Source organism: Corapipo altera, unplaced genomic scaffold (genome assembly GCF_003945725.1).
Source record: "Corapipo altera isolate COAL_440 unplaced genomic scaffold, ASM394572v1 70, whole genome shotgun sequence".
Taxonomy (NCBI): domain Eukaryota; kingdom Metazoa; phylum Chordata; class Aves; order Passeriformes; family Pipridae; genus Corapipo; species Corapipo altera.
In genome coordinates this window covers 1,027,362-1,052,122 of record NW_020884911.1, presented here as the reverse complement: position 1 = coordinate 1,052,122, position 24,761 = coordinate 1,027,362, and the positions used below count along the sequence as shown (strand labels likewise).

At 48.0% G+C, this 24,761-nt stretch overlaps 3 protein-coding genes and 1 long non-coding RNA gene across 11 annotated transcripts in view; 2 read left to right on the top strand and 2 right to left on the bottom strand.

Moving 5' to 3' along the window:
• The window catches only part of ASB3 (ankyrin repeat and SOCS box containing 3), a 15,067-nt gene extending 6,986 nt beyond the window's left edge, over nucleotides 1-8,081 (top strand). The window contains exons 2-10 of one of the 3 annotated variants that reach the window (XM_027653941.1): nucleotides 453-667; nucleotides 954-1,112; nucleotides 2,025-2,137; nucleotides 2,508-2,643; nucleotides 2,853-3,030; nucleotides 4,302-4,499; nucleotides 5,253-5,504; nucleotides 6,542-6,675; nucleotides 7,410-8,081. In XM_027653941.1, the coding sequence (XP_027509742.1) occupies nucleotides 472-667; nucleotides 954-1,112; nucleotides 2,025-2,137; nucleotides 2,508-2,643; nucleotides 2,853-3,030; nucleotides 4,302-4,499; nucleotides 5,253-5,504; nucleotides 6,542-6,675; nucleotides 7,410-7,675 (1,632 nt within the window). In that variant the 5' untranslated portion in view covers nucleotides 453-471 and the 3' untranslated portion in view covers nucleotides 7,676-8,081. Of the gene's footprint in view, nucleotides 1-452; nucleotides 668-953; nucleotides 1,113-2,024; nucleotides 2,138-2,507; nucleotides 2,644-2,852; nucleotides 3,031-4,301; nucleotides 4,500-5,252; nucleotides 5,505-6,541; nucleotides 6,676-7,409 lie in introns of those variants that run through there. The other 2 variants (XM_027653944.1, XM_027653942.1) reach the window with 2 other exon arrangements.
• MALL (mal, T cell differentiation protein like) lies at nucleotides 7,914-11,061 on the bottom strand. Its single transcript, XM_027653946.1, has 4 exons — nucleotides 10,209-11,061; nucleotides 8,995-9,162; nucleotides 8,761-8,889; nucleotides 7,914-8,435 (listed from the first exon to the last, which is right to left on the bottom strand). The coding sequence occupies exons 1-4, from the start codon at nucleotides 10,308-10,310 to the stop codon at nucleotides 8,373-8,375; spliced, it is 462 nt and encodes a 153-aa protein (XP_027509747.1). The 5' UTR covers nucleotides 10,311-11,061; the 3' UTR covers nucleotides 7,914-8,372.
• An 873-nt stretch (nucleotides 11,062-11,934) lies between these two features.
• On the bottom strand, nucleotides 11,935-24,451 carry NPHP1 (nephrocystin 1). Of its 3 annotated transcripts, none has more exons than XM_027653938.1 (20): nucleotides 24,383-24,451; nucleotides 24,232-24,296; nucleotides 23,439-23,499; nucleotides 22,863-22,999; nucleotides 22,337-22,538; nucleotides 21,972-22,073; nucleotides 21,377-21,468; nucleotides 21,069-21,108; nucleotides 20,726-20,810; nucleotides 20,070-20,164; nucleotides 19,370-19,498; nucleotides 18,448-18,522; nucleotides 18,039-18,149; nucleotides 17,401-17,483; nucleotides 16,265-16,341; nucleotides 15,924-16,023; nucleotides 15,414-15,526; nucleotides 13,772-13,845; nucleotides 13,622-13,666; nucleotides 11,935-12,284 (listed from the first exon to the last, which is right to left on the bottom strand). In XM_027653938.1, the coding sequence occupies exons 1-20, from the start codon at nucleotides 24,449-24,451 to the stop codon at nucleotides 12,000-12,002; spliced, it is 2,040 nt and encodes a 679-aa protein (XP_027509739.1). In that variant the 3' UTR covers nucleotides 11,935-11,999. The 3 variants fall into 3 exon arrangements, with proteins under 3 accessions (XP_027509739.1, XP_027509740.1, XP_027509741.1); XM_027653939.1 differs by having other exon boundaries at nucleotides 11,935-12,215; XM_027653940.1 differs by lacking the exon at nucleotides 21,972-22,073.
• Nucleotides 13,875-24,761, top strand: part of LOC113952185 — a 12,178-nt gene continuing 1,291 nt past the window's right edge. The window contains exons 1-7 of one of the 4 annotated variants that reach the window (XR_003529431.1): nucleotides 13,875-14,790; nucleotides 15,929-16,142; nucleotides 17,198-17,317; nucleotides 20,084-20,175; nucleotides 20,651-20,787; nucleotides 21,195-21,299; nucleotides 23,991-24,177. This is a non-coding gene — a long non-coding RNA (uncharacterized LOC113952185). Of the gene's footprint in view, nucleotides 14,791-15,928; nucleotides 16,143-17,197; nucleotides 17,318-20,083; nucleotides 20,176-20,650; nucleotides 20,788-21,191; nucleotides 21,300-23,990; nucleotides 24,203-24,761 lie in introns of those variants that run through there. The other 3 variants (XR_003529430.1, XR_003529432.1, XR_003529433.1) reach the window with 3 other exon arrangements.

Here is a 24,761-nt window from a genome sequence, read left to right as displayed (position 1 = left end):
CCCACAATCCCACTAACAATCCCCCTCAAACCCCCCAAACAACCGTCTCCCAACCAACCATCTCTGCCCCCAACCCCACAAACAGCCTCTCCCACAAACCTTGCCAACAACCTTCTGCCAATCCCCACAACCAACCACTTTCTAAACGACCATCTCCCCCAACCCTACAATCTTCCCACAAACAACCATCTCCCAACTGCACAAACAGCCTCTGTCCCCAAGCCCCTCAACCATCTCCCCCAAATCCCCCAAACAACCACCTCCTCCCAACCCCACAAGCAACCATCTTCCCCCCAAATCCCACAAACAACCATCTCCCAACCCCACAACCAACCACCCTCCTCCAAAACCCACAAACCAAACCGAATCCTCTGCAAAACAAACAAAAACCTCTCTCTTACATAGGTTGTACCAACACGCATCTCTTTTTTTTCCCCTCCTCTCTTCCTCCTGCAGAGTTTGATCCCTAGGATGGATTTCACGGAGGCCTATTCCGACCGGTGCTCGGCCGTGGGCCTGGCAGCCAGGGAAGGGAACGTTGAAATCCTGAGGAAATTAATTGCTCAGGGATACAGCATCGATGTCCCGGATAACAGGAGGTGGGTGCCCATCCACGAAGCGGCAGCACACAATTCCAGTGAGTGCCTGAGGCTGCTCATTCGTGCAGGTAAAGAGAACATAGTAAATAGTGTGGTTTTCTGCTCGGTTACCCTGTCGTAGAAAATAGAAATGATGTAGATTTATCGTGTTCTTAACTCGTTTTGGGAGTTTCTGCGTGGTTTCACAGCTGTGCTAAAGAGAAATTGGCAGGTTGTGGTTCACCGGTGACGTTTGGAAGAGGCACATTTGTAGGCCACGCATGTCAAATGACTCCTTTGTTTTCTCAAAATAACTGTATTTTGGTACTTCGCTGCTGAATATCCCGTTTTCCCCCTCCTCATCCCTCCCTGTAGCCCCATCTGATGACTACATCCACTCGAGGACGTTCGAAGGGCTGTGTGCTCTGCACCTCTCGGCGCGTCACGGGGCCTTGGAATGTCTCCGTGTCCTCCTGGAAGCCGGGGCTGACCTCAACGATGTCACCACCGATGCCACCACCCCGCTCTTCCTAGGTCAGCTTTCCTGAAACCCCAAAAAAACAACTTCAAATCAAGTTCCTGTTCTGTGTCCCATAGATTCGTAGCCTAAACACCAGGCTTTAGACTCAGACATGGAGCAGCTCTGGAAATCCCCCTTTTATATTTATGGATAAATCTGTTTCAGGCAGCGTTTTAAAACAAAACTGTCAAACCAAATTGGTTTGCTGCAAAGCCTTTTCTTTGTTCCTAGCACAGGAAAGCTCTAGGAGGTACAGGATTACCATATGGATGAGGCTGTTTCAAGTCTTTTTGGTTTTATTTTAATTCCTCCCTACTTCTTGCGTGAAAAGACTAATTTTTGCCATTCCTGGTTTAGTGATCAAGGTCCATCATTTTAGCATTTCTTCTATGATTTATGTTTCACATAAATCATCATAATTAAATGCTTTAAATGGTGAATCCTCAGGGTCTAACTCATCTGATGAAATGTGTTTATTGTTTTACCTCCATACCCAGGCAAACATCACAGGTCCTGTGTTACCTTTTTTTCCAAGTCTGTTCCAAAATAGGGGGAATTTAGGCGTCCATGTCTACTGTGGAACTGTCTCCATGTTCCATGGGAAAGAGGGAGGAGAGAAACTTGCTTTTGTTATCCGTCTTAACACAGTGGAGGTGGAATTTTAACAAGTTTAATTGAAAACTTGGTGGATAGTTTTCATTCTCCAACACGGTTTTGGGGTGTAAACACAAAAGACAGTAAGAACATATAAGACAAATTTAAAATTAAAAGAATTCTGATTATTGTGTCAGGAAGTTGGCAGTGAGACCTTTTGAGTTTTTCAGCGAGTTCGTAAATCCAAATATTTTAATTCTTTCTTTTGAAAGTTCTTTAATAATAATAATTTTTCTTTTTTTTTTTTTTTTTTAATTACTGTTCTGTTGAAGCTGTTGAAAATAAACACACAGAGGTCATAAAGTTTCTGCTCCAACACGGAGCAAATATTGAAGGTCCTCATTGCTGGTCTGGATGGAATTCTTTGCACCAAGCTTCTTTTCAGGTAACCTTTAAGCACATCCTGTAATTTCCATGTCACTGGTGTATTCTGAGTGATAATTTATTTATTTAGTTGCATTTTTATTGGATACATTTTCCTAACTAACCTAAGGAGTCATAAGGTTGTACTTACAAATATGTTGGCTTAGTGGTGCTAATAAACTCATTTAATTACCATTTGTACTTATCACATAAGTGAGCAAATGTGATAAATTAACTGAAACTTGTCTGATTTATTTGACCATTAATTATTCAATGCATCTTTAGAATACTGATATATTGTGTCTTATTTCAGTTTGGAGTGTGGGGAGGGAAAACAGATATATTAATTTCCTCGCTTTTCCGTTGGTTGAGGGTAAAAATACTTATTTCAGGGTTCCACTGAGATAATGGAAATCCTCCTGGAGAAAGGGGCAAGCAAGAACTGTAGGGATGACTTTGGAATTACCCCCCTGTTTGTTGCTGCTCAGTATGGCCAGCTGGAGAGTTTACGGCTGCTGGTGTCCCACGGTAATAATGAGCCTTCATTTCCCTGTTTAAACCTTCATCAGCTGTCACTAAACACAATTTTAGTTCTGCTCTTGCACGTAATCTGAAATTTTAGGTTGGGGTGGTTTTTTTTTCCTTTCCTTATTGCTGTGGAAAACTCGTTGAGTTTGGAGTCGCGCCGGGGAAAAATAATCACCGGTGAGCGTGAATTCGGTTTTGTTTTGTGTCAGGTGCAGACCTCAACTGCCAGGCCAAGGACAGAGCCACCCCCCTGCTGATTGCTGCACAGGAGGGACACTTGGAATGTGTGGAGCTGCTCTTGGCAGCAGGGGCAGACCCAAACCTCTACTGCAACGAGGACCAGTGGCAGTTACCGATTCACGCCGCGGCCGAAATGGGCCATGCAAAGTAGGTGGTGGAAAAGGTGTCCAGCAGATTCTGGTGACACAAATATAATCCCCAAAGAGGAAGTTCTGGGCCTAAAAGGAAGAAAAATGAGCATTCAAACTGATTTGTAGTTTAGAAGTCTTAAGTCTTTTCACATTTTGCATGTCTTTTAGTAATCTCTTTCAAAGTGACAAGAGAGTAAGTTTAGATGGGATATTGGGAAAAAATCCCTCCCCGTGAGGGTGGAGAGGCCCTGGCACAGGTTACCCAGAGAAGCTGTGGCTGCCCCACCCCTGAGAGTGTCCAAGGGCAGGTTGGAGGGGGCTTGGAGCAACCTGGGCTAGTGGAAGGTGTCCCTGCCCATGGCAGGGGGTGGAACTGGATCATCTTTAAGGTCCCTTCCAACCCCAACCATTCTTTGGTTCTATGATTTTTAATTCAGCATCTAACCTGGGTTTGATCCACATTCTAATGAGTTTAGAGGGTTTTCCACAGTGCTGAACCAGATACCAATTCACTTCTTGGCCATTTTACTCTCCATTATAAAACATAAATGACATGGCTTTATACATGGCTTGAACAGCTGCTAATTAGAATTATATTCCTAACCGGTAAGTAGCAGAAGTAATTCTGTGCAAATATTGAATTAGCTGAACCAGGCAGAAAAATCAAAACCATAAAACAGTCCCTTTAGCCCTTCCAGAAATGCATTTGTAGCTTTGGCCAGTTTGAGTGATACAAGTCAGTTCCACTGCAGAAAGCCAAGAGTGGAAGGAAGTTTCTGGAGTAGGAGGACACTGGCGAGAAGGAGCTTTCAGGAACTCCATGATTTGCACATATATTTGCACGTAACTGGTGACCCCTAAGCAGCACCAGTAAGTTCCAGTAGCAAAGGGACTGGTGTTTGTCACTAATGTGATGTAGCCTGGAGCTGTGAGCTATGAACAGAAGGATTTTTCTGTTCCACTAAATATTAATTTTATTTGCAACTCACGTTTCCAGCTTGCTTCCAGACTTCAGAGAAGTCTGGATTTAATGTGCAGCTCTAAAAAGGAGTGGGGGATAATAGGAAATAGCTGTCCCTGGTTTGGATTAAAATATTTATTTCCAGCCTAAATCCATGCCAAAGCACAGTGTTTGCCAAGGACCTGTGTATGGAGTTATCAAGGTTGTTCTATGCAAGCTCGGGAGTGAAAAATCAGGATTTTCTCCCAAAGCGTGTGGAAAATGGCTGTGTATTTAAAATGAATCGTGGCACGAGATCAGAAACCAGTGGTTTGAAATATTTGCAGGATCCTGGAGCTGCTGATCCCGGTTACTGACCGGATCTGTGACAAGGGCAAGGGCAAACTGAGCCCTGTGTATTCTGCCATATACGGAGGGGACAGGGAGTGTCTGGAAATGCTGCTCAAACAGGGCTTCAGCCCAGATGCTCAGGAGTGCCTTGACTTCGACTGCAGATCCCCCATGTGCATGGTCTTCCAAAAAGAGTAAGGAAACCTCTTCTGTTCTGAAACTATTCATACTTATATCACCTTTTATTTAACTTTAAACGTGCAGTTTCCCGCCTTCCTCCCTCAGTTGTTGCCTGTCATTTAGTATTTTTTCCAGAATTCTGGTTAGTTCCCCCTTTGCAGACACTCCTGCTTGGGAATATTAATGCCAAGTCCTGCTGTGTGGCTCGTGTGCTGCATTAGGGAAAACATCTTCAGTAAAGGCTTTTAAATCTTCTTTAAACCCAGACAGTAACAGAACGTTTCACTTACGTGGATCAAAATTGATGGCTTAGGTGCTGCCTTTAAATTCATGAGAGGTTCATTAGTGGGGAATTTAGTCCATGGCATGCTCCTAGGAAGTTGTCTTTAAAAATCCTTGGATATTGTTTTTTTCCCCTTCTGTCCTGGTGTTGCTTAATAATAAATAATTTAGGAAGGGAAGCAGAGCAGGTAATTACTTAAATGGCCTGTAAATGAGGCAGGTAACATGTATCACCACTTTCCTGAAGAGATGTGCCCTCTAATCATTAACTAAGCTAAAAAGCAGCGCGCTAATTATCGGTCATAATCTCGGTCGTTATCGCACCATTATCGCGTCATCACCTTGTTGTGATGGATAACGACAAAAGGATTTTAGTGAAACGGGTTTATTTTTAAAACCGGAGCTCGGCTGGATGCTGAAAGTGGGAGATGCTTTCTGAGGGGAAAACTTAACGGGATGCCCCCGTTCCTCCTCCCTGTTCCCAGGTATTTTCACTTCGTCGACGTTCTGCTGAAGTACGGGATCGCCCTCCGGGCCGTTAACTTGGGACACTGCCTGTGCCATAAGAAGTTCGCTTTGTTTCGGCGCTTCCTGAGGCTGGGCTGTTCCCTGCCCTCCGGGGAGGAATTAACGGATTTCATCCACTACAGCAACACGGTGCACAAGGAATACAAGCAGTGGCTGCCCTCCCTGCTCCTGGCTGGCTTCGACCCCCTGAATTTCATGTGTGCCCTCTGGTGAGCAGAGCCCCCTCGCCCCTAGTTGCTAAATACCGCGGGCAAAGCTTGGTTTCTAACCTGGGCTTTCCCAGGATGGTCCTTGATAATCAGTTGCCGCGATCAGGAATGGGAGGGGCTGTGGAAAGTCTGAGATAAATCATTCACACGCCACGTCTGGAGCCAGGAAAAAGAATTCGGTGTAGGAAGAAAGCCAGACTGGAGGGAGGTTGCTTTATATCACTCCCCTGGAGAAAGGCATCACTGCCCGACTTTTATATGGAACATCTCTTAATGGCCCCCAAATTTAGCTCAGATTTTGTAGGGGTGTGTGTAATACTGTGATACAGCAACGGTGAGGAGAATTTCAAACGGGAGAAATAGGTCAGGAGGGATGGGATGGGAAGCAAATGGGAAGTGAAGCCGGGCCAGGGCTGGGAGGAGAGGAAACGGATGCATTTCAAGATTGTTAAACAAAACAATGTGGCAAAAGTTCCAGTCTGGGCTTTGTTGTTTGTGGGGTTTTTTGTTGTTTTTTTTTTTTTAATTTAAGTTTTTCCACATACAAACAACGGCTTGGTGATGTTTTATGTTTAGTTGGGCACTACAGAATTCAACTCCTGTTTAAAGTTCTGAAATATTTGTATTTTTCTGCTGGCTGTAGTAAACACCCTACAGGGCTGCAACTCAGTGACTGAACAAATCTCACTGTCCTTGCATATCACACATGGTGCTTTTTGATGTTTTATTCCCTAACCCACAAATACTTTTTATAGCAATTACTTCCTCTGTTTAAACACCCACTTTTTAATATAACACCCATCACACTGTCATCTGGAAAAATAACTTTTGGAAGGAAAAGGAGGGAAATAAAATTACATCAGTAAAGACTTGTGCTGTAGAATTACTTGGGATTTCTCTGTAGTGGCTTCCTGTTTCTAGGCCTAGGGTGAAGGTTGTGAAGGATTTGTCAGAAAAGCTCTCTCTCTGTGTTTTTCTCATTATTCTATTTATGCTGTTGTGTAAAATGGTATTTCAGGGGAGTTTTTGTCACGCAGGATTTTCTCCGCGAGTGAAAACGTCCTTAACTTTGTCCTGGAGTTCATGAACTGGAGCAGGCTTCCTCGAGGTGTGGAGGAACACCTTTCCCAATACAAGGAGAAGTTCACCTGGACTCCCAAGAGCCACTTTGGTAAGCAGAAGAGGCAGGAGAAAAAAAAAGTCTTGTGTGTATGCCAGCTTCCAAGCTATTTTTTTTTATTTGATATTCCAAATTATTTTTTTAATTTGATTTGTATTTCCAGTGGAGTGTCTGTCCTGTTCTGTCCAAAGCTTTGGGCAGTAATTAAAATGCAAACAGTAAAAAAATCAAATATATTCAAAAATGTGGTCAGCCAAAATATTCAATTGGTCGTCCAGGAATTTTTGACAGTTCACCCTTCAGAAAATCAGCTTTAACACGCAGGTGTGACCCAAAAATTGTGCTCAGGTGTCTGTTAGTGACTCCTTTCAAAGCAAATTCTTCTTTAAAAGATCTGTAATGATTTCTGAAATGTGTAGGTGATAATGTTATTTGATAATGTTATTTAATAATGCTTCCTTTGGAATGTTTGAGGCCAAAAGGATGCTTCTGGAGCTAAAAAAAACCCCAACGGTTTATTTGGGGCAATTGAGGTGAGGTTCCCTCTTTGTTTCCTTTGCTATTAGTAAATACATTTGTGTTGTAAGAACATCCAGTGACTGCAGCTGAAGAGGGAAAGGGAGCTGGGGGGGGGGCAAAGGAAAGGGAACAGAAGAATTCAAGGACCGGCAAATCCCTTCACTGCGGAGAGCTCCGCTCGTTACCTGCCAGAGCCCGGGGTGGGATCCAGGGAACTGCAGGCGGTCCCACGGTGTCCCTGATTGACTCGGGGTTCAATTTTCCAGCCTTCATTCCGCCCCTGTCTCACCTGTGCCGGCTGGAGATCCGGTCCCTGCTGAGGAGCGACCGGCTGCGCTCGGAGCGCGCGATCCGGGAATTGCCGCTGCCGGTTTGCCTCCAGGAATACCTGCTCTACCTGGACGTGCTGCGGGTCAACGCCATCCCAGACCTGGAGGATTCCCCGGGGCAGGGAGAGCAGGCAGCTCCTCCCACCGCTCCCTCCGCGGCTGAGGGTGCAGGGAGGAGTGACGCCAGCAACACCAGTGCCTGAACTCTGCAGGTTTTGTAACGGGAATTGGGAGACACGACTGTAAATACCCGCTGTAAGAATTCTTTTCAAGCTGTAGTTTTATAACTTTGCTACGACTTCTACGATTTATTGTTTAAGAAGCCTGTTGCAGCTTTCTAAGTGAACATTTTCTGGTTTTGTTTTTAGTTTGTTTTTTTTTTTTTCTAACTCTTAGGGGATAAAATGAGCTTGTTCAATGAACACAGCTTACAGAGCGGTCAAAATCTGTCAGTTGACGCTTTATTCTGAGTACAGCATTTACCAAATGGCACAACCTGACAGTCAGGGAACACAGTATTGCATCATTATTGCCAGTTTATGTGTTGGGGAGGAATGTAGCTGAACCAGAGAAAGGCAAATAACATAAGAAAGAAAACTGTTTGCTGAAGGAACAGTGGTTCTCTATTTTTTTTCCCTCCCCTTGGTCATCAATATTTGGCGGAATGTCGGAGCTGGAGGCTTGGAGCCTGCGCCCAGTCCCTCCCCTTGCTCAGCCCGGGGCAAGGCAGGGAATGTCCCCACGGGCATCACCGTGTGCCAACAAAAATCCCTCCTCTGGTGGAGTGAAAAAGGACCCTCCGTCCTCATGGCCAGGCAGGGACATCTCGGGGAGCACAGCGGGGTCCCTCGCCGGGAAAGCCCTCGTCCTGCAGAGGAGAAGCTGCTGGGAGCACTGGGATCACTGGTAGTAGATGCTGAAGGCGTGGAGGATATACAGGAAGGCTGTGAGGAAGGCGAAGAACTGCACAGGAGGAAGAAGAGCACAAGCTGGAGTGAGCCGGGAGAGTCCAACCCCACCTCCTCCCAGTGCCCTCAAGATGGGGAAGCCTCCCAACCTAGAGCTCTCCCCAAGCCTCAAAGAAGAGGCAAAGTTCCCAACTTTTCCCAGGGGACAGCCCTGCAAGGTGGACCCTGGAAGCTCATGCTGGCTGCACATGCTCAAGCTCTGCCCAGTGAGACACAGCCAGGCTCAGGGTGGCTCTGCCGTGGCTTTAATGTTTGCTGCTGCCTCTCCCAGGGGGAACTGTGGTTCTCCAGCCTGCCCGGGGTGCTCCGGGCCCGCTCACCGAGGCGGCACTGTTGAGTTGGTAGTAGAGAGGTGAGTTGGGGCCTGACTCAGAGTTGATGGTGGCGTTGGCCTGCAGGACAGCGGCGCTCATGTACAGGATGGCTGTGGCACCGTGGTACAAACTGTCCTGCAAAGCAAGGCTCGGGTGAGTGATCCAGAGGGACACACAGCTGGACAGGGCTGGGATGAACCCTCCCTGCCAACAGCTGCCGGCGTCCCGGCCCCTCCTTACCAGCACTTTCCAGTTCTCGCTGTTCCTGTGGAAGCCCAGGAGGTAGCTGAGGAGGAGCAGCAGGGAGATGAGGCAGGAGGTGAGGGACACGTACATCACCCATCCCTGCAGCAGCGGGAGGGACACGGAGGTAGCGGCGACGAGGATCCACACCCAGGTCCCGCAGAGCTGCCAGGGACAAACAGGCGCCTCGGATGAGCACGGGATGAGGAAAACTCCTTCCCTCCCAGTCCCTCCTGGGCTGGCCCCAGCAGCCAGCGGAAGCCCTGCATCCTTCCCGGAGCATCCCGGCACGACAGCGGCACCAGTTTCCTTGAACACTCATGGGAAGTGAGTGTTCCTACGAAAGGGAGAGGTTTGCTGCCGCCTTCCACACAAGGAAATGTCTCACCCTGGGGCGTTTGGTGCTTGAGCAGAAAACTGGGCTTTTATCTGGGAAAGGTGAACGGCCACAGCGTCGCCCGGCCCTGCCCCGCTTGTTAATTCTCAGGGCTTGAAATCCAGCATGAGGAGGCCTCCTCACAGCTCCCTGCACCAGCCCCGAGCCAGTAGCTCGCCCTGGATCCACCCAAAAGGTGGACAAACAGCACCAGGGGTTTGTCGGGATGAGCCCGTGCCGCCCTGTGCCACCCCAGCTCCGGTGGGTGAAGCCCGGAATTGCTGCCCAAGGGAGCTGAGCCCACTGGCACAGCAGGGATTGTGCCTGTGGAGCAGCGGGGTGTGGGTCTCCAGCCCAGTGTCAAAGTACACCAGCTATTATTGCAGCCAGTCGCACTGGGTGCCCTCTGGACCCACGAGCACTTGAAAGAATCATGGAATGTCACACATCAGAAGACGCCCAATTGCCTTCAACCCCTGGGAAGACTCGATACAGGATAGACACAGACAGGCTTGATACAGAGAGCGAAATTCCCTTGATTTTCAAGCAGTATCTAGGTGCTAAAAAGAGCAGCTTGTGCCCTGAGGAGCCAGCAGCTCTTCCGCCTCTCCCAGCCCTACTGCAGCCGGTGACCCTGGGATGGAGCTGGAGTGTACCTCGCCCTCAAGCTGTTCCAAAAAACCCCATCACGAAGACCACCTTTGTGCATCCAGCCCGGGCTCAAAGCCAAGATGTTACTTCCCACAACCGCTGTCTCCGGGATCATTTGGGGGCTGCTCCCAGGAATTTAGCCAGGAGCCAGGTGCCGTGAGGCAGCGGAGCTCGGGATACTCACGATCTCGGGCAGGATGAAGGCGTAGGGGATGGTTTTGAAGACGGCGGGTCCGGAGGGCAGGGCGGGCTGTGTGGAGGCCGTGGAGGGACCCACCGAGGCCATGTCTCCTCAGCTGACACCAGGATCACTTGGCTCACACTCGCCTGCACCGGGTTTTAAGGGACACACCCGCGGGACGTAATCACAGGAACCAGCCCAGGCTGGCACCGCGCCGGCTCGGGAGCCCTCGGCACACACCCGGCACTGCGGCTCCACACACCCCTCTGCCAGGGCTGGGAGGGCAGAGGGACCCCGGCCCTGCCACACCATCAGTTCAAGGTCGTTACCCAGAGGGGAGAGGAGAAAACTTCCTACACACCGGGGCAGAAAGGTTTCCTGCAAACAGTTGCCGTCCTTGGCACGCTTCCAAGCCTGAAATGTTTTCCCTTCCAGTGTTGTTGCCTCCTCCCCTTTCTGTTCAGGTTTCTGCTCCATGTTCTCATCAGACCCCTCCACGCCCTGCAGGCACATCCAGCCTTCCAAAAGTGGCTGGCAGACGATTTTGACAGGCAACACTCTGGAACAAGCCGGGAGGGTTTGCCCCTGCGCTCCCAAGTGGCCTGAAAGGTTTGAGAGAGAGTTGCTGAGATTTCTGCATCCTGACAGATGCACTTTGGATTCAGGAGGCACTCGCTGCTTCATCCAGCAGACTCTGCCTCGCCCCAGAACTCCCCAATAGCTGATGGGATGGAAGGCTGAAGGTGACCCAGAGGGGACAGAATCACCTCGCTAAGTGGGGCAATGTGCTCCAGCAGGAGGACACTGTCCCAGTAAGATATCCCATCTGTGCTAGGAGAGTCAGGTGATGCCCCAGGAACTGCCAAGCCTTGTGTGACACAGACCAAAGATCAAATCCATGTTTCCTGTCTGAGCCCTTCCTAGGCCGGGGGAAGTGCTCTGTGGCATTTCTGGAGGCTCCAGGGCACAGGTGCTCCCGTGTGCTTGGAAGATCTTGTTTTAAATCATTTCCCACCTGGCAAAACTGCCTGGCCTGGGCTTAAGTCCATCAGACACAGTGGCAATGTCCCCATCATGCTGCAGGAAGCATCCAGATGCTCCAGCACTAAAGGGAAACCGGATTAGTAACTTCCCCCTGGGAAGGGGCAGCACACGGAGCCTGCGGTCACAAGGTGCTCAGGGAAAAGCAGCTGGCACAGGGGTCAGAACGGAGGGAACCACCCCAGGGGAGCCAGTGCCCTGAATTCCCACCAGCTGTCAGGTGTGTTAGGTCAGGCACATTCCTGTGAATGGCCCAGCCTTCTCCTGAGTGGGGCAGAAAAGCAGGCAAGCAGTCTAAAAATGGAGGAACGTGCTGTCCACGGGTTGGGCAAGAGAGGATTTTTTTCCCCTCACCTGGCTGCCCTTGCTCAGCAGCATTCTTAAGGATCTCTGCTGTTCCCCTTCCCTGCTCCCAGCCTGCTTGGGGGACAGGGACAAAGGGCCTTTTGTTCACCCTGATTAAAACAACACTGGGAATTAATTGGAAGAAGCTGCACAAGAGGAGGAAAGTGCTGAGAAGCGGAGCCTCAGCTTCGGCAAAATACGGCACTCAAAGTGGCTACAACAGGTAGTGACAGACAAGCAGAGCCTTGTCCAACGTTTGTCAAAAATTGAAGCTACACTGATAAAATAATTCCAGTCTCTCCCAAAATGTAAAAGTGTTAAAATAATTATTACAATTCAATAGTACGGTCCCTTTGGGAAGAATTTATTTGTATTGTCACCTCGTCCTTGGAGAGCCTGAATTGTTCTTTAATCCGTTAATTCTCCAGGATTTTTCCTCACTTCCCCTAAGAAATCATAAGCCAGCTCTGAGATGTCAAAGGCTTTGTGGGTGGTTTCTGAGGACAGCAGGTACTGCAGAGCGCCGTCGTTCTCCCGGCTCTTCCTCAAGAAGTCATGGATCGCCTTCCAGCGGGACATTTCTGCCTCCTCCTCAGCCCACTTGTAGCTGGGGAGGAACGTGGACTGGAGGAGAGGGAAGACAGAGTCGTGGTACACCAGGACAAACACAGACTTCAGGAATTCTTGATCTCTCTGCAGGGAGGAAAATACTTCAGTGCAAACTCGTGGTGCTGCCAAGCACTTCTCCAAAGGATTGTGCACAGGGAGAAGACCCAACCAAAAAAATAACCCCCAGTACCAGGATAACAACGGGAAGAGATTTGACCTTCCTAAACAAATATCCATTATCTTGGATAAGCCTAAAGAATACAAACCATAGATCAACAAATCTGCTCTCCAAAGCCCTGCCAGTGCTCCCACAAACCACGGGCACTGAGATTTGCTTGTGGGGTATTTATATTCCTTCCTAAAACTAGTGCCACATCCTCCCTGCCCTGGAAACCCAAACTCTGCTCATATTCCTGAGGTGGAGAGAAGGAGAACCAGGAGCTCTGATCCCGCGCTCCTCGGAGCAGGAGGTGAGGCTGCCCCTGGGTGCTCCGGGGTGAGAATTATGTGTTCCCCTGCAGAGGTCAGTCTGGAAAACCCAGAGACTTAAGGATCAGCCTGGTCGATTATCAGACACACGGGAAGGATCCTGACAGCTGCCAGCGGGAAAACTCCTGGAGCACGGAGCGTTCCAGAGCCGCGAGGGCCGTGCCCGGCATCGAGCACTTCACGGCTCAGCGGGAGATGTGGCAGCTCAGAGTCACAGAGCCATGAGGGGTGAGCACCCTGCAGGCAGCAGTCCTGCCCTGGGAGGGGCACACACCAGTCAGGTAAAACTGGATGGTTCTGGGATCCCGGGGAGTCACTGATTCCGTGAGCAGCTCCCCTTTCCTTTTGGATGAATGGCCCCGAAAAAGCCATTCTGACTCAAGGGTTTGTGTAAACAGGGAGCAGTCCTTGTGCACGGGGAATGAAACATCCCACTGCTGCTCCCAGGAAGTCCTGGATGGAGAGCCAGTGGTTTTCCCATGGAGTTCCCTGCAGCTGCTCTCCGGGCAGAAGACAGGAGCCTGGTGACAGCCGGGTCAGTTCTCCAGCTGCCTCCACACCAAAACATGGGAATAAAACTGTCTGGGCTGGGGAGATGGGAGGAATCTGGGGGCCTTTTCCCAGGCAGACCTGAGCTGAGAGGTTGGAGGAGGGCAGATGATTTTGTGGGCATGCACAGCCTCTTTTGTATCCATGGAAGTAACAGGTTCTCCACCAACAACACTGAGACAAAAAGTTACAAGTTAATTTAATTATCCTCCTCCTCCTGGTTTACTGTTATGAATCCCAGTAAGAAGTGTTGAGAACTCTATTTAACGGGTCTCTAATTTTTAAGTAAGTGAGAGGAAAAGCTGAGCAGCAATAACACTGACAGGGAGCAGCTAGTTCGGACTCCACTGAATATATGGAAAGAAAACCCCGTAGTTTGTTACCTTCTCAGTTCTCTTCAATGTTCTTTCTCTGTCTGCCCAAGCACTCTAAAATGAAATGTAAAATCAGACCAAGGCTGTGGAGAACTTTATCTTTCCACAGGACAAAAACACCCTTAAATTTTGTCTGGAAATCCCAACAGGGTAACGTACCCGAAGCGCATCCATCAGGTCTGGCTGATCCACGAGCTGAGGGAAAGTTGCTAAAACAGGATTACAGATTAAATCTGAAACAGAAAACAAACACATGCACAAGGCTAAGTACAGAGCACATCCAGGTACTCAGCACATCCCCTCCCCTCGGATTTTTCCAAAGGGAAAATGACCTGTAACAGTTCTCCTGAGGGCAGGGAAGGCAGGAGAGCTCCCTAACAACTGAGTTCTCTGACTGTAGCCAGCTCTCAGTGGCTGGGAGACACTTACACCAGGAGAGCAGACACACAAAAACCAGCTCCTGGTTTACTAGGAGCACCAGCAAGCATATATTCCTTTTAAATATTCCTCATTTACCTGCCTGAGGGGTTTTCCCTCATTCCTGCACCTGCCTTTTTTTTATACACACAGCTGCAACTGTGCTGCCTGGTTGGGATGTTGTGGATAAACACACTTGGGTTCTACCTCGACCTGGCGTGTCTTGTGTGGCATTTTAAGAGAAGCAGGCACTAAGTGGCACAGAGAATTTACCAAGTGGGGTAAATCCCACTGCACAGGGGTCCTGGTGCTTTTTGGGCTGCCGTCCACGAGAAAGTGCTCTGCTCCTGTCCTTATTTTCATTGATGAGATTGTGGATAAGATTACAAGTGACAGAGGGCAGAATTTTGGTTGAAGTCTTTCCTTTCTCTTGTGAGTTCAAATATTTAATACACACTGTTGTTTCTTCCTCTTGAAGCTGATGGAAAGTTTAGTAAACACGAAGCTTTTACTAAACCAAAACATTTAAAGGCTGCAGGCCAGAACTTGTGGCTCCTGTGAGACAGAGCAGGCATTTTAAACTGCCTGTTTCTGAAGTGATGGGTGATTTTGTAATGACAGAAATCTTCCTTAGTGACACACAGCCAGAAGAACTTCTGAAACACCTTTCAGTCGTTTCAAATGAGGTCTGGATCCAAAGGGGTGCAACTTAATCCCAGGAGAGCCTGATCTGCTGTGCCAAGTTATGAAGATCAAATCAGGTAAGTGTGGCAGTTCTCACCTCGTCTTTAAAACTAAGTTCTTCAGTTTCTCTCTGTGAGTTTATTAATTGAAGCATTAATTTATTTTCACCTACTGAAATCAGTATAGGCAGTATGTATATTAAAGCTGAAGAAAATCAGGGAGTTAAGCACCTCTGACAGATGAACCTGTGATTCAAGTGCTTAAGTATGACAAAGATTCTAAGCTAAAAATGTCAGCAACTGCACAAGGAAATTTATTTGCATAGGAACAGATGATTCATAATTCAGTTTGGAGAAGAGATGGGAGAAAACACAAGAAAATCACTTTCAGTACCAATATAAATTCACCTGTAGTACAGTTAAGAAATGTAAATTTTCCATATTTCAAGTGGATTTTAAAATGGGGAAGGCTATAAACTATTATTAGTTTTGTTGAATAAGACACAGAGTTGCAAAATCAGGGCAAGCCACTGAGTTCTAAAACCAGAACTCTTCCACTTCTGTCTCTCCCTGCCTTAGTCAGTAAGTAAATAGTAATTAAAAAATAAAGAGGATGATTTACCTCAATGACAAAAACATCTCAGAGAGATGAACAGAGAGGGTGATTCTCTGGAAGAACCTGAGCTTTCTTTGGCTCTCACCTGTGCTCTGCATGCTCGCCCTGTCCCTCAGGAGGGCGTCTCCGAGGATTTGCCGATAAAACGCCAAGAGATGGACGGAGCTCGTGCTCCCAATTAACGTTTCTGGCAGAAAACTGTTGGGCAAACAAAGAACAGCAGTTGAGGCTTTATTGAAAACTGCTCCTACAGAGCATCATCCACCAAATCCTGAGGGAAAGGACAGCTCCATGGAGGTTGTTTATTCATGGCATCTCCATGAATCCATCACCGCTTCCGGATGCTGATCCAGCTCCAAGGGCCCAGCTCCTGCTGTTGCAGTTTTCCATCTGATCTAAACTTAAAGACTTTATTTCCAAGAGAATAACCCCAAGCATCAAAGAGACATGGAGTACAACATGCAGGTGACACGACCCTCGGGTTTTTCCACAGCCAGTGTTCTGTGGGAGGGGAGTGCTGATCTCTGGGACCATCCCGGGCTGTCTGGAATTCTTTCTCGTTTTGTACTTACTTCAGGATGTCTCTTGTACTTACTTCAGGACATCTCTGGACTGCACACTCGGTGACCTCAGCTTCACCAGCAGCACAGGCTGTTTCCTGAGTGCCAGGAACTGATGGAAAACCCCACCAGCTGCTGCAGGAACAAAGCCCCGGGATGGAATCAGCCAGGTGGAAAGAACGGCCAGAGTTACATCCCAAAAACCTCATGGGAACTCTCTGCCACCCAGCACTCCACAGCCAAGGGAAGTGCAGGTAAAGGAATCATGAAATCAATGCAAAATGAGAACACACCAACCCAAACCAGGCTGTTGTGAAAGAGGCACAGAATTTGCCACGGCGTTTTATTTAAATCACATTTAGGAGAAACCACACACCTCTCCTCGATATTGAGGGGTCCACCTCGACACCTCTCTCATAGGGAGTTCCACCACTCAGCAGCAGCTCGTACATCCTGTCAGAAAAGAGTAGCACAGTTAAAATGGAAACATTTAAGGACATGTGAGAACAGCACAACCACTTTCCGAGAAAGGAAAACCCGCTCTCTCAAAACCTGACACATCCCTCCATGTTATAAGCAGTGTTTTGGATGCAATGACTGCACCCAACTAAGCAGCCAAACCCCAGGTGATAAATTTGAAACCTGTGTTATACTGGGAAGTGAATTATTTGGGGAATTTATTGTATTGGGAAGTTAATTATATTGGGAAGTGAATTATTTGGGGACTTTATTGTATTGGGAGGTTAATTATTTTAAAAGCAACCAGCAGCATTGATTCTTTTCCACAGCTCCAATATTTTGCTTGTATGAAATTCAGCAATTGTTTCACTGAAATGTTTTTGAGGAGTCATCACTGCAATGTTTTAGATCTTCCATATGTAAACTTCCTTAGAGAATAATGTAATCTCAGTTCTCTCGAAGCAAGCGTGAAATTTAATGTGTAGATACCACGTTTAACTTAATGAAATAGTAAAACAAAATTAGAAATGGGATTTAGAAGAGATTTAGAGACTTAGAGAACAGTGGGTATTTTTTTTTTGCCCTGTAATTCAGATAAATTCAGAATATATATATATATATACCTACCAATATTTGCTAAAAAACCAAGTCTTGCAAGTCTAAGCTATGATGAATCGTTTCTGTAAATAGACAGAAAGCTTTTCTACACTTAACAAAATAGAAAGTTGTACACTCTATTATTCTTTTAGACCAGTGGGCCCAGAAACTAATCATAAATCAGCTGCAAAATACAAGTTTGTTCACACTCTCCAAGAGAGAGTCACTCACAACAACTCTCATCTGATTCCAGGTCTTGGAAACCAGTCTCCAAATTTTTACCTGGGGAAGGGATAAGCAGCAAAGTGCACACACAGAGAAGAGGCAGAATCCCAGAGCAGTGGTCTGGATGAGCAGTGTGTAAGTATGGGAGGTGAGCTTTACTCACAGTGTAAAACAGGTGTATGTACATGGGGATGTGAGGACAGGGAGAGCAGGAAAACATGTCAAACTCACTTGGAAGGGACAGGAATCCCATTAGAAGTGAAAAGCTTCAGGAATGCCCAGCCACAGCTCAGCTCTCCCCTGACACCTGTAGACTAGAAAAAAAAAAAGAGAAGTATAAATGCTTTGAGCAGCTGAGCAAAGCACAGTTAATTATAATCACCCCATCAAAATCGTTGTGGTGACCCCCCCCCCCTTTTCCTCTTTCACCCCCGTGTGTTGAAAATCACAACCTGCCTTCCCTTAGGGTGGTTTTTCTGGCCTTTGCCATCTCTTGTGCTAGAACCTGTCGTACTTCTCAGCAGCACATCCATCCCAGATGGACAGGCTGTGTCTGGGCAAGCTGGAGTTAAAAACCACTGTTCATTCATGCTGTTGGAACAGTTAAAATTTTAGTTTCCAAACTGTACAGCACATCAGTCTGAAACAAATCACAGGGAGAGAAAACCTGCAGGAGTGAAGAGAGAACTGGTCCTTCGTGATGCCATGACAGGGGGTGTTTGGAACAAGTTATTTCAGTGTAACCACAGGTCTGCTCATGGCCATAAGTCAGAAAGCTTTTATTCTCTAGTTAGGGGTATTGTCTGCCCATAGAATCCCTCTGTAAACCTGCACTTGGAGGGATTTATGCTGCACCTTCACACACTCACATTGCACGTGTAAGTGATGCCAAGCTCAAATAATATCCCAATGTCTGATGACAGAGAGTTGGACCTGACAAAACAGTCACCATCCAGCAAGCTGGGTAAGAGGCCCATCACCTGAGACAGAGAGAGGGAGGGGAAACAAGGAAGTTAATGTAACTGTTTGAAACAAATCTTTATTTTTAAAGGCCACCGAGCACATCCCTCACTCACACAAGACCTCAGACCCAATCCCACTGCAGGTAAAAATGAGAAGAGAACCAGTTTCAGTCTAAACCCTATTCTTTTTTCTTTCCATGGAGCACAGCTGTGGAGCACACTAAAACTCCACAGAGTTTTAGCACACTAAAAAGAGACTTCTTAGTGACAAGCAAGAAGCTTGAATAACTAGTTATTCAGTAGCTGTGTCACCTACCCTTGGAGAAAAGGTCCATGTCTGAGGATTTTTAGGCAGCCACGTGGCTCTCACCGTGTGGATGTTACTCAGCACCTAAACATGACAGTGGGGGGAAAAAAGCTAAGGCAAAGTTTTTCTGGAAAGCTCTGCTGCTGTAAGAAAGTGCAGATTATCCCAGGTTAATCCAACAATGCACACAGCAAAGACAACTGGAAGAAAACTGCTGGGTGTGGGTATAAAAAGCTGCTCTGCACATACCACAAAAAGGGGCAGAGGATTGAGGGCAGGGGGGAATCTGACCCTGGCCCTGACCCAGCTACTCCCAGGCCCACCCCAGGAGAGAGATCAGCCCAACCCCACTCATCCCCACAGACACCAACGAGCCATGAGGCACCAAGGGCAGGTGGGGGGACCGAAATTATGGGCTCAGAGAAACTCCTGCCCTGGCCCCTCCCAGGGCAGCCCAGCCCAGCCCTGAGCCCCAGGGGCAGGGCGTGACTGTCCCTGTGAGTCAGGAGCAGCTCCCTGGGGCACCTCACACTGCCCAGGGGAGGAGGGTGCAGGGGAAGGGCACTTTGGGACTGCCCCTGGCTTACTGTGGGATGGAAGTAGTAATGGGGAGAAACCAAGGCAGAAAAAGGGAGGGATGGAGGTGCTCTGTGGAGTAACAAGGGTGGGACACAGGGTAAGTGTGCAAGTTTGGCCATGCCTGGTGCCTGTCAGTGCAGTCCGTCCTGTTTGCTCATTAAACCCATTCAGAACTGTTTTTCTGGGTGGATGGGCTCAAACCAGAGCAATCTGAGCGTGAGTGTCGAGCAGCCTGGGGAGGCAGATTGTGTGAGTGAGGCAACTGGAGGAGCTGGCTAGCAGAGAACCCAAAGATCCTGGGAGCTCCACAGCCCCTCAGGTCATCCCTGCCACGGAAAGAGCCCTCGCTCACCCGCGTGCCGTCGAACAGGCAGAGTCGGACGTGCCTGCTCAGCACCTGCATGCTGGCTCCTGGCACAGGGATCATCTTGCAGCTGCACAAACTCACAACCTGGGACACTCTGGTCACTCTGGGATGGATCTGGAATACAGCACAAAGGGAGGGTTAAACCTCCAGGGCCCCCCTGCCCGTGGTTTTGTGTGAGGTGGTCGCTGTGGGGGATTCTCCCAACCACAAACCCAGCACAGTGTCAGCAGCAGAACTCCTTCATGAGCCTTTAGTTCTCCCCTAAGGAGATTGGTACGGGTGTTTTAGTGGGACAGACAAAGTCCTAGCAGGAGAAATATTCCAAAAGCAGTGAAAAAATGAAGACGTGATCGTTAGCCAGTAGGAAAGAAGACAAATTAAATTTGTGATTTCACAGGGCTCGTGGTCTAAAACTTCACATCAGTCACCCACTGCTTCACCCCAGACAGGGAAGGAATCCACAGACTTAAATGGCTCTTAAAAGATACCCAACTTGACAATTTATACTGACTTTTTGCCTAGTGGAGAGCAGGATGTGGTAACATCTCCTGCCTAAGGAGTCTGGGTGGACATGGCAATCTCTCATTCACCCACCAATGGGAAATCCTGCCACCAATTCCCATCTGGAGACCCCATCACTTCCCCAACCCAAAGGCATCGAGGCTCCCTTACCAGTGATACTCACAGTGTTTTTTTCAGAGTTCCACACCAGGTCTTTGAAAGCCAGCTGGGATGGAGTCAGCTCAGGCTGCAAGTAGGAACTCGCTCGAAACTCATCGCCTACAACAAGGGTGAGTTTGAAAATCCTTCATTTTTTTTAAATGATCTTTATTGCCACAAAATGAACAACACCCAAAACTCGGGTCCAGCTGAATATTTGACCAAACAAAACTATGCAGGTGTTTTCTATGAGCACTGGTTACCATTTGTAAGTGTTCTGCAGTGTTTCATCCCAGGAGCACAATCATTTAATTAACAAAATGAGCTGGAACGTTTGAAACTAAAAGATAACCAAAAGATGTGTAATCATCTTCCCCAAGAAAAAAGGAAGATTAAAATAAACTTTAAAAAAATCATCATTTCCTCCAATGCCAACAGGATCTTCCAAAGAGGAAAATCTTTGAAATTGTGAGGAAATTTGTCAGGATTTCACACAGATAAATTAAAACCTAATAGAAGGGGGGGAGGGGGGAAGCCTTTTATACAGTATTTGATGGGACAAATATAGCCAATTATAATTAAGCAATACTGGTTGTACTCCAACAGGCTGGTGACCAGGGTGAGGAACTCACCACAGAGCCCTGAGAATCCTGCACTGGAACTGTCAGGAGAAATCCTTACCTTTCTCTAGGAGCTGGAAAAGCGTGGATGGGCGGAATCCTGTGGGAACTGCTCCTATGGTGGTCAGTACCTGCACTGTGTCATGCTAATTAAAACCAAAATTGTATCAGTGTTCCTGCCATAATTCAACAGCTAATTTAGAACTCTATCCAAACCAGAGATCTGGTGCATGAGCCACCTCATCTGAAGCATTTCTCTGGCATTTTTTGCTACCAAACACCACCCCAAATAGAGATGCTAATTAAAAGGAACAGTCTGTAATATGAGACATGGTGTTTGGTAAAAGGGCAAAGCTTATCTGCAGAATAATCAACATTATGAGAGGTGTAAGAGGTGCACCCACCTCTGTGATGGCTCGTACAGCACTCCAGTGAGAGTCTGTCCTGGAAGAAAAACAGGAGTTTTTAGAACATAGCCTTGTGTGGATGAAAATTTAAACACTAAATATGGGTCTGTTTTAAAATAGCAGCAGCTTCCTATATCTAACATCTCAGAACTCCCCAACAAACCCACTCGAGAGAAAAAAAAACCCCACATGGCTCTTGTACAGGAAAGAACCAAAGACCCCTGTGAGGTAAGAAATGTACTGCCAGGTTTAAGGAGGAGGAAGAATAATTTTATACTTATTTGCTTTCACATCACTCCTTTTACCTTCTTTTAATTTCAGTCCCATCTGCTGTTTCATCCACCACTTCTATGTGTTCCTCTCTCTCCTCCTGGCTTTCTTCCTCTTTCTTGGGAACCTGCAGTTCAAATTCAAAAGGGCAGAGGGCTTGATTTCTTCCCAGTTCTGTCCTTAAAAGTGCCCTCTCCAACCACAGCCCACGTTAATAGTTTAGAAGAGGAGAATTTCACTGCAGCTGCAGAAAACTGCCCAGCATTTACATGGACTCACTTTGCAGATAAATCATTAAAAAGCCCAAATTAATCCACAGCAGCTTGCAGTCATCAGAGCTGACCTTTAGTGACAAAGATTATGACTTCTGTAGTCAAGAAACTTCTCAGCCACATCCTCACAAAGCACAAAAATGCTGCTTTTGATGGACATCTCCATCCCCGTGGATAAAAACACGGCGTTATTCCCCAAAAACTGGCATTATTTCCAAACAACTGGCGTTATTTCCAAACAACTGGCATTATTTCCAAACAACACACTCCCCACATGAGCATTGTGCCCAATTTTATGCAGCTGTATGATCATTGAAAGCCCAGAGGTGAGACAGGACAGAGGTCGCAGCACACCAACCGCAAGGTAGGTCCTGGGAACGAGGCCTCTCTCCCCCTTGGAATTTTCAGCCACCCACCAGCCATCCACCTTCTTGTCGTGGATAAGCAGGATTTCACCTTTCTTTGGCATTGGAAGGAGAGACAGAGACAAAAGACAACCAAATATTTACATTAAAACCCCACAAACCCTTGATTTTTTCCTACAACAGAGATCCCAGATGCTGCCACGACAGAGGGTGGCAAAAGGACACTGGACTACAAGAAAACACCATTTCCCCCCAAATCCCACAAGGAACTGTGTGACTCCCAAACCCATAGGCTTTAGTTATAGTTATTGTTTAACATAGACTGATCTGCAGTAAAAGCCCTTTACAGAGTATTTACCTCAAATGTGAGATCCCCTTCCTGCTGTGCCTCAAAGTTTCCAACAGCAACACATTCTTTAACGTTTGGATCATCCAACAACTTCTCCTCATCTTCTTCTTCTTCTTCACTGTCTTCCTCCTCACTACTTTCTTCATCTTCACTTTCCTCCTCTTCTTCATTTCCATCTTTTCCATGAGGACCTTTCTGATGTTCCTCATCCCTACCCAAAACAAATCAGACTGTTTTTATTCTCCTTCTCACCAAACTTTTGAAAGTGCTGTCAGACACAGCGTTTTCAGTCCTGTGTTTTGCTCTCTGTCCTGAAGAAGCTCCAAAATCCCAGTGGTGCTTCCTCCCTCCCTCTCCTCCAAACATTATCCAACACCCTCAGAAAATCCCAGTGAGCCAGAAATCACTGATCTCGTGAGAACTTCTTTTTTTTGTTCTTCTATTTCTGAGATAATGAAAGGGACAAACTAACAGCTTTTCAGGGTCCTTTCCAACCATTCTATAAAAACACAGGTTGTGTGTTTGAGCTACTCACACTCTGTAATACTTTGTCACGTTATCCTGACCCAAGACAAGGAGGAGTTTCTGCAGCTGCTGGGAGAGTTTTAGCAGCAGCTTCTCCTCTTCTTCCTTCCTCTGGCTGTAATTCCCCACTGGAGCGGGCTCGTCAGCCTGACAAAGAACACAACAAATTGCCCAAAGAATCGAAGTTCCCCTATAAATTTAGTTTTCCAGACACGCCTTACAAGCTTTCCCCTCCCTGGGCTGCTCTCACTCCCTCTTTAGTGACATTTTCCTTGCCCTTTCAAACTCTGCCAAGGTGAAATTCCATGTTAAATTTCGAATTGCACTCTCTGCTTCCAAAGAATGCAGTGGGCCGATAAAACATTTTATGTGCAGGACTTGGACACAACAAAGCATTAAAGCGACTATTTAAATAACATAAATTGATATAAATAATACAAATTTGAGAGAAGCCACGCAGGGACTGTGCTGTGCTGGGCACTGCTCTTGTCCTGAGGTGCATCTCAAATGGAAGTTTAGTGGTCTTTAAATGCTTTCTGCGGTGAATTTTGGAGAAAACCACAAGCAAATTCATCTCCACACTCACTTTTTTCAAAGCATGGAGAGCACTTGTATTCTCCTCCACCAGTTTCTTCAGCTGGATACATCTGCACGGAAAGCAAGACAGACAGATGGTATTTTCTTAAAATTCTGCCCCAAACTGTCCCTGCTGACTGAAAGGTGTCATTTTAGGTGCTGTGTGTCCGGGCAGATTGAGAATTCCAAGCCCAAACAGCAGCTTGACTGATTATTCCCTGCGAGGTGCAACCTCCCACTGGCATTTGGCAGAATCCCAGCGTAGCTGGGGTTGGAAGGGACCTCTGTGGATCATCCAGTGCTGAGGCAGGGTCACCTGGAGCAGGTGGCACGTGTCCAGGTGGGTTTGGAATGTCTCCATAGAGGAGACTCCACACCCTCCCTGGGCAGCTCTACCAGCACTCCATGGAAAGAAGTCGTTCCTCATGTTGAGGTGGAATTTGTGGTTTAGTTTATGGCCATTGCTCCTCGTCCCGTCACTGAACAGAGTCTGGCCCCATGCTCTGACACCCCTTGGAGATATTTGTATGGATTTATGAGATTCCTTCTTGGCGTTCTCTAGATTTTCCTCAGCCCCGGCGGGCTGGGCAGCAACCAGCCTGCAAAGAAGGAGCAGGGAGACATCTGGACAACCGAGAGAAGAAAGGAAAAGCGGAGATGGAACTCTTTGCTCCTTCTGATGCAGAGTGATGGGGACGGAGGGGTCTCTTCCCACACACGGAGCAGAGCCGGGCGACTCCTGGATGAGCGTAAGACAGGGATCGAGGGTCGGGGTTCGGGATGGGGCTCGGGACCCCCCTCACCTCTGCCGAAGGGCCTCCCGCTGCCCGGGGGTGGCGGCCGCGCTCTCCGCCCGCAGCGCATCCACCTGGGACGGGGACAGGGGGAAACGGGGGCGGTCAGGGGCCGGGTCGGGCCGCGTCCCCCCGGTATAGCCCCGGTGCGGCCCGGTACCTGCTCCCGCAGCTCCCGGCTCCGGCGCTGCACCCGCTGGAGCGGCCCCCGCGCCCGCCGCTCCGACATCGTCACCGGGCAACGGGAGCGGGGCCGGCGCCGCCCGATGACGGACCGGGGCGGGGCCGGGCGGGGGTTCGCCCATCCCGGGGGGCAGGGATTCACCCGATCCCGGGATGCAGGGGATTCACCCGATCCCGGGCTGCAGGGGATTCACCCGATCCCGGGCTGCAGGGGTTCGCCCATCCCGGGATGCAGGGATTCACCCGATCCCGGGATGCAGGGATTCACCCGATCCCGCGGTGCAGGGATTCACCCGATCCCGGGGTACAGGGATTCACCCGATCCCGGGATGCAGGGATTCACCCGATCCCGGGGT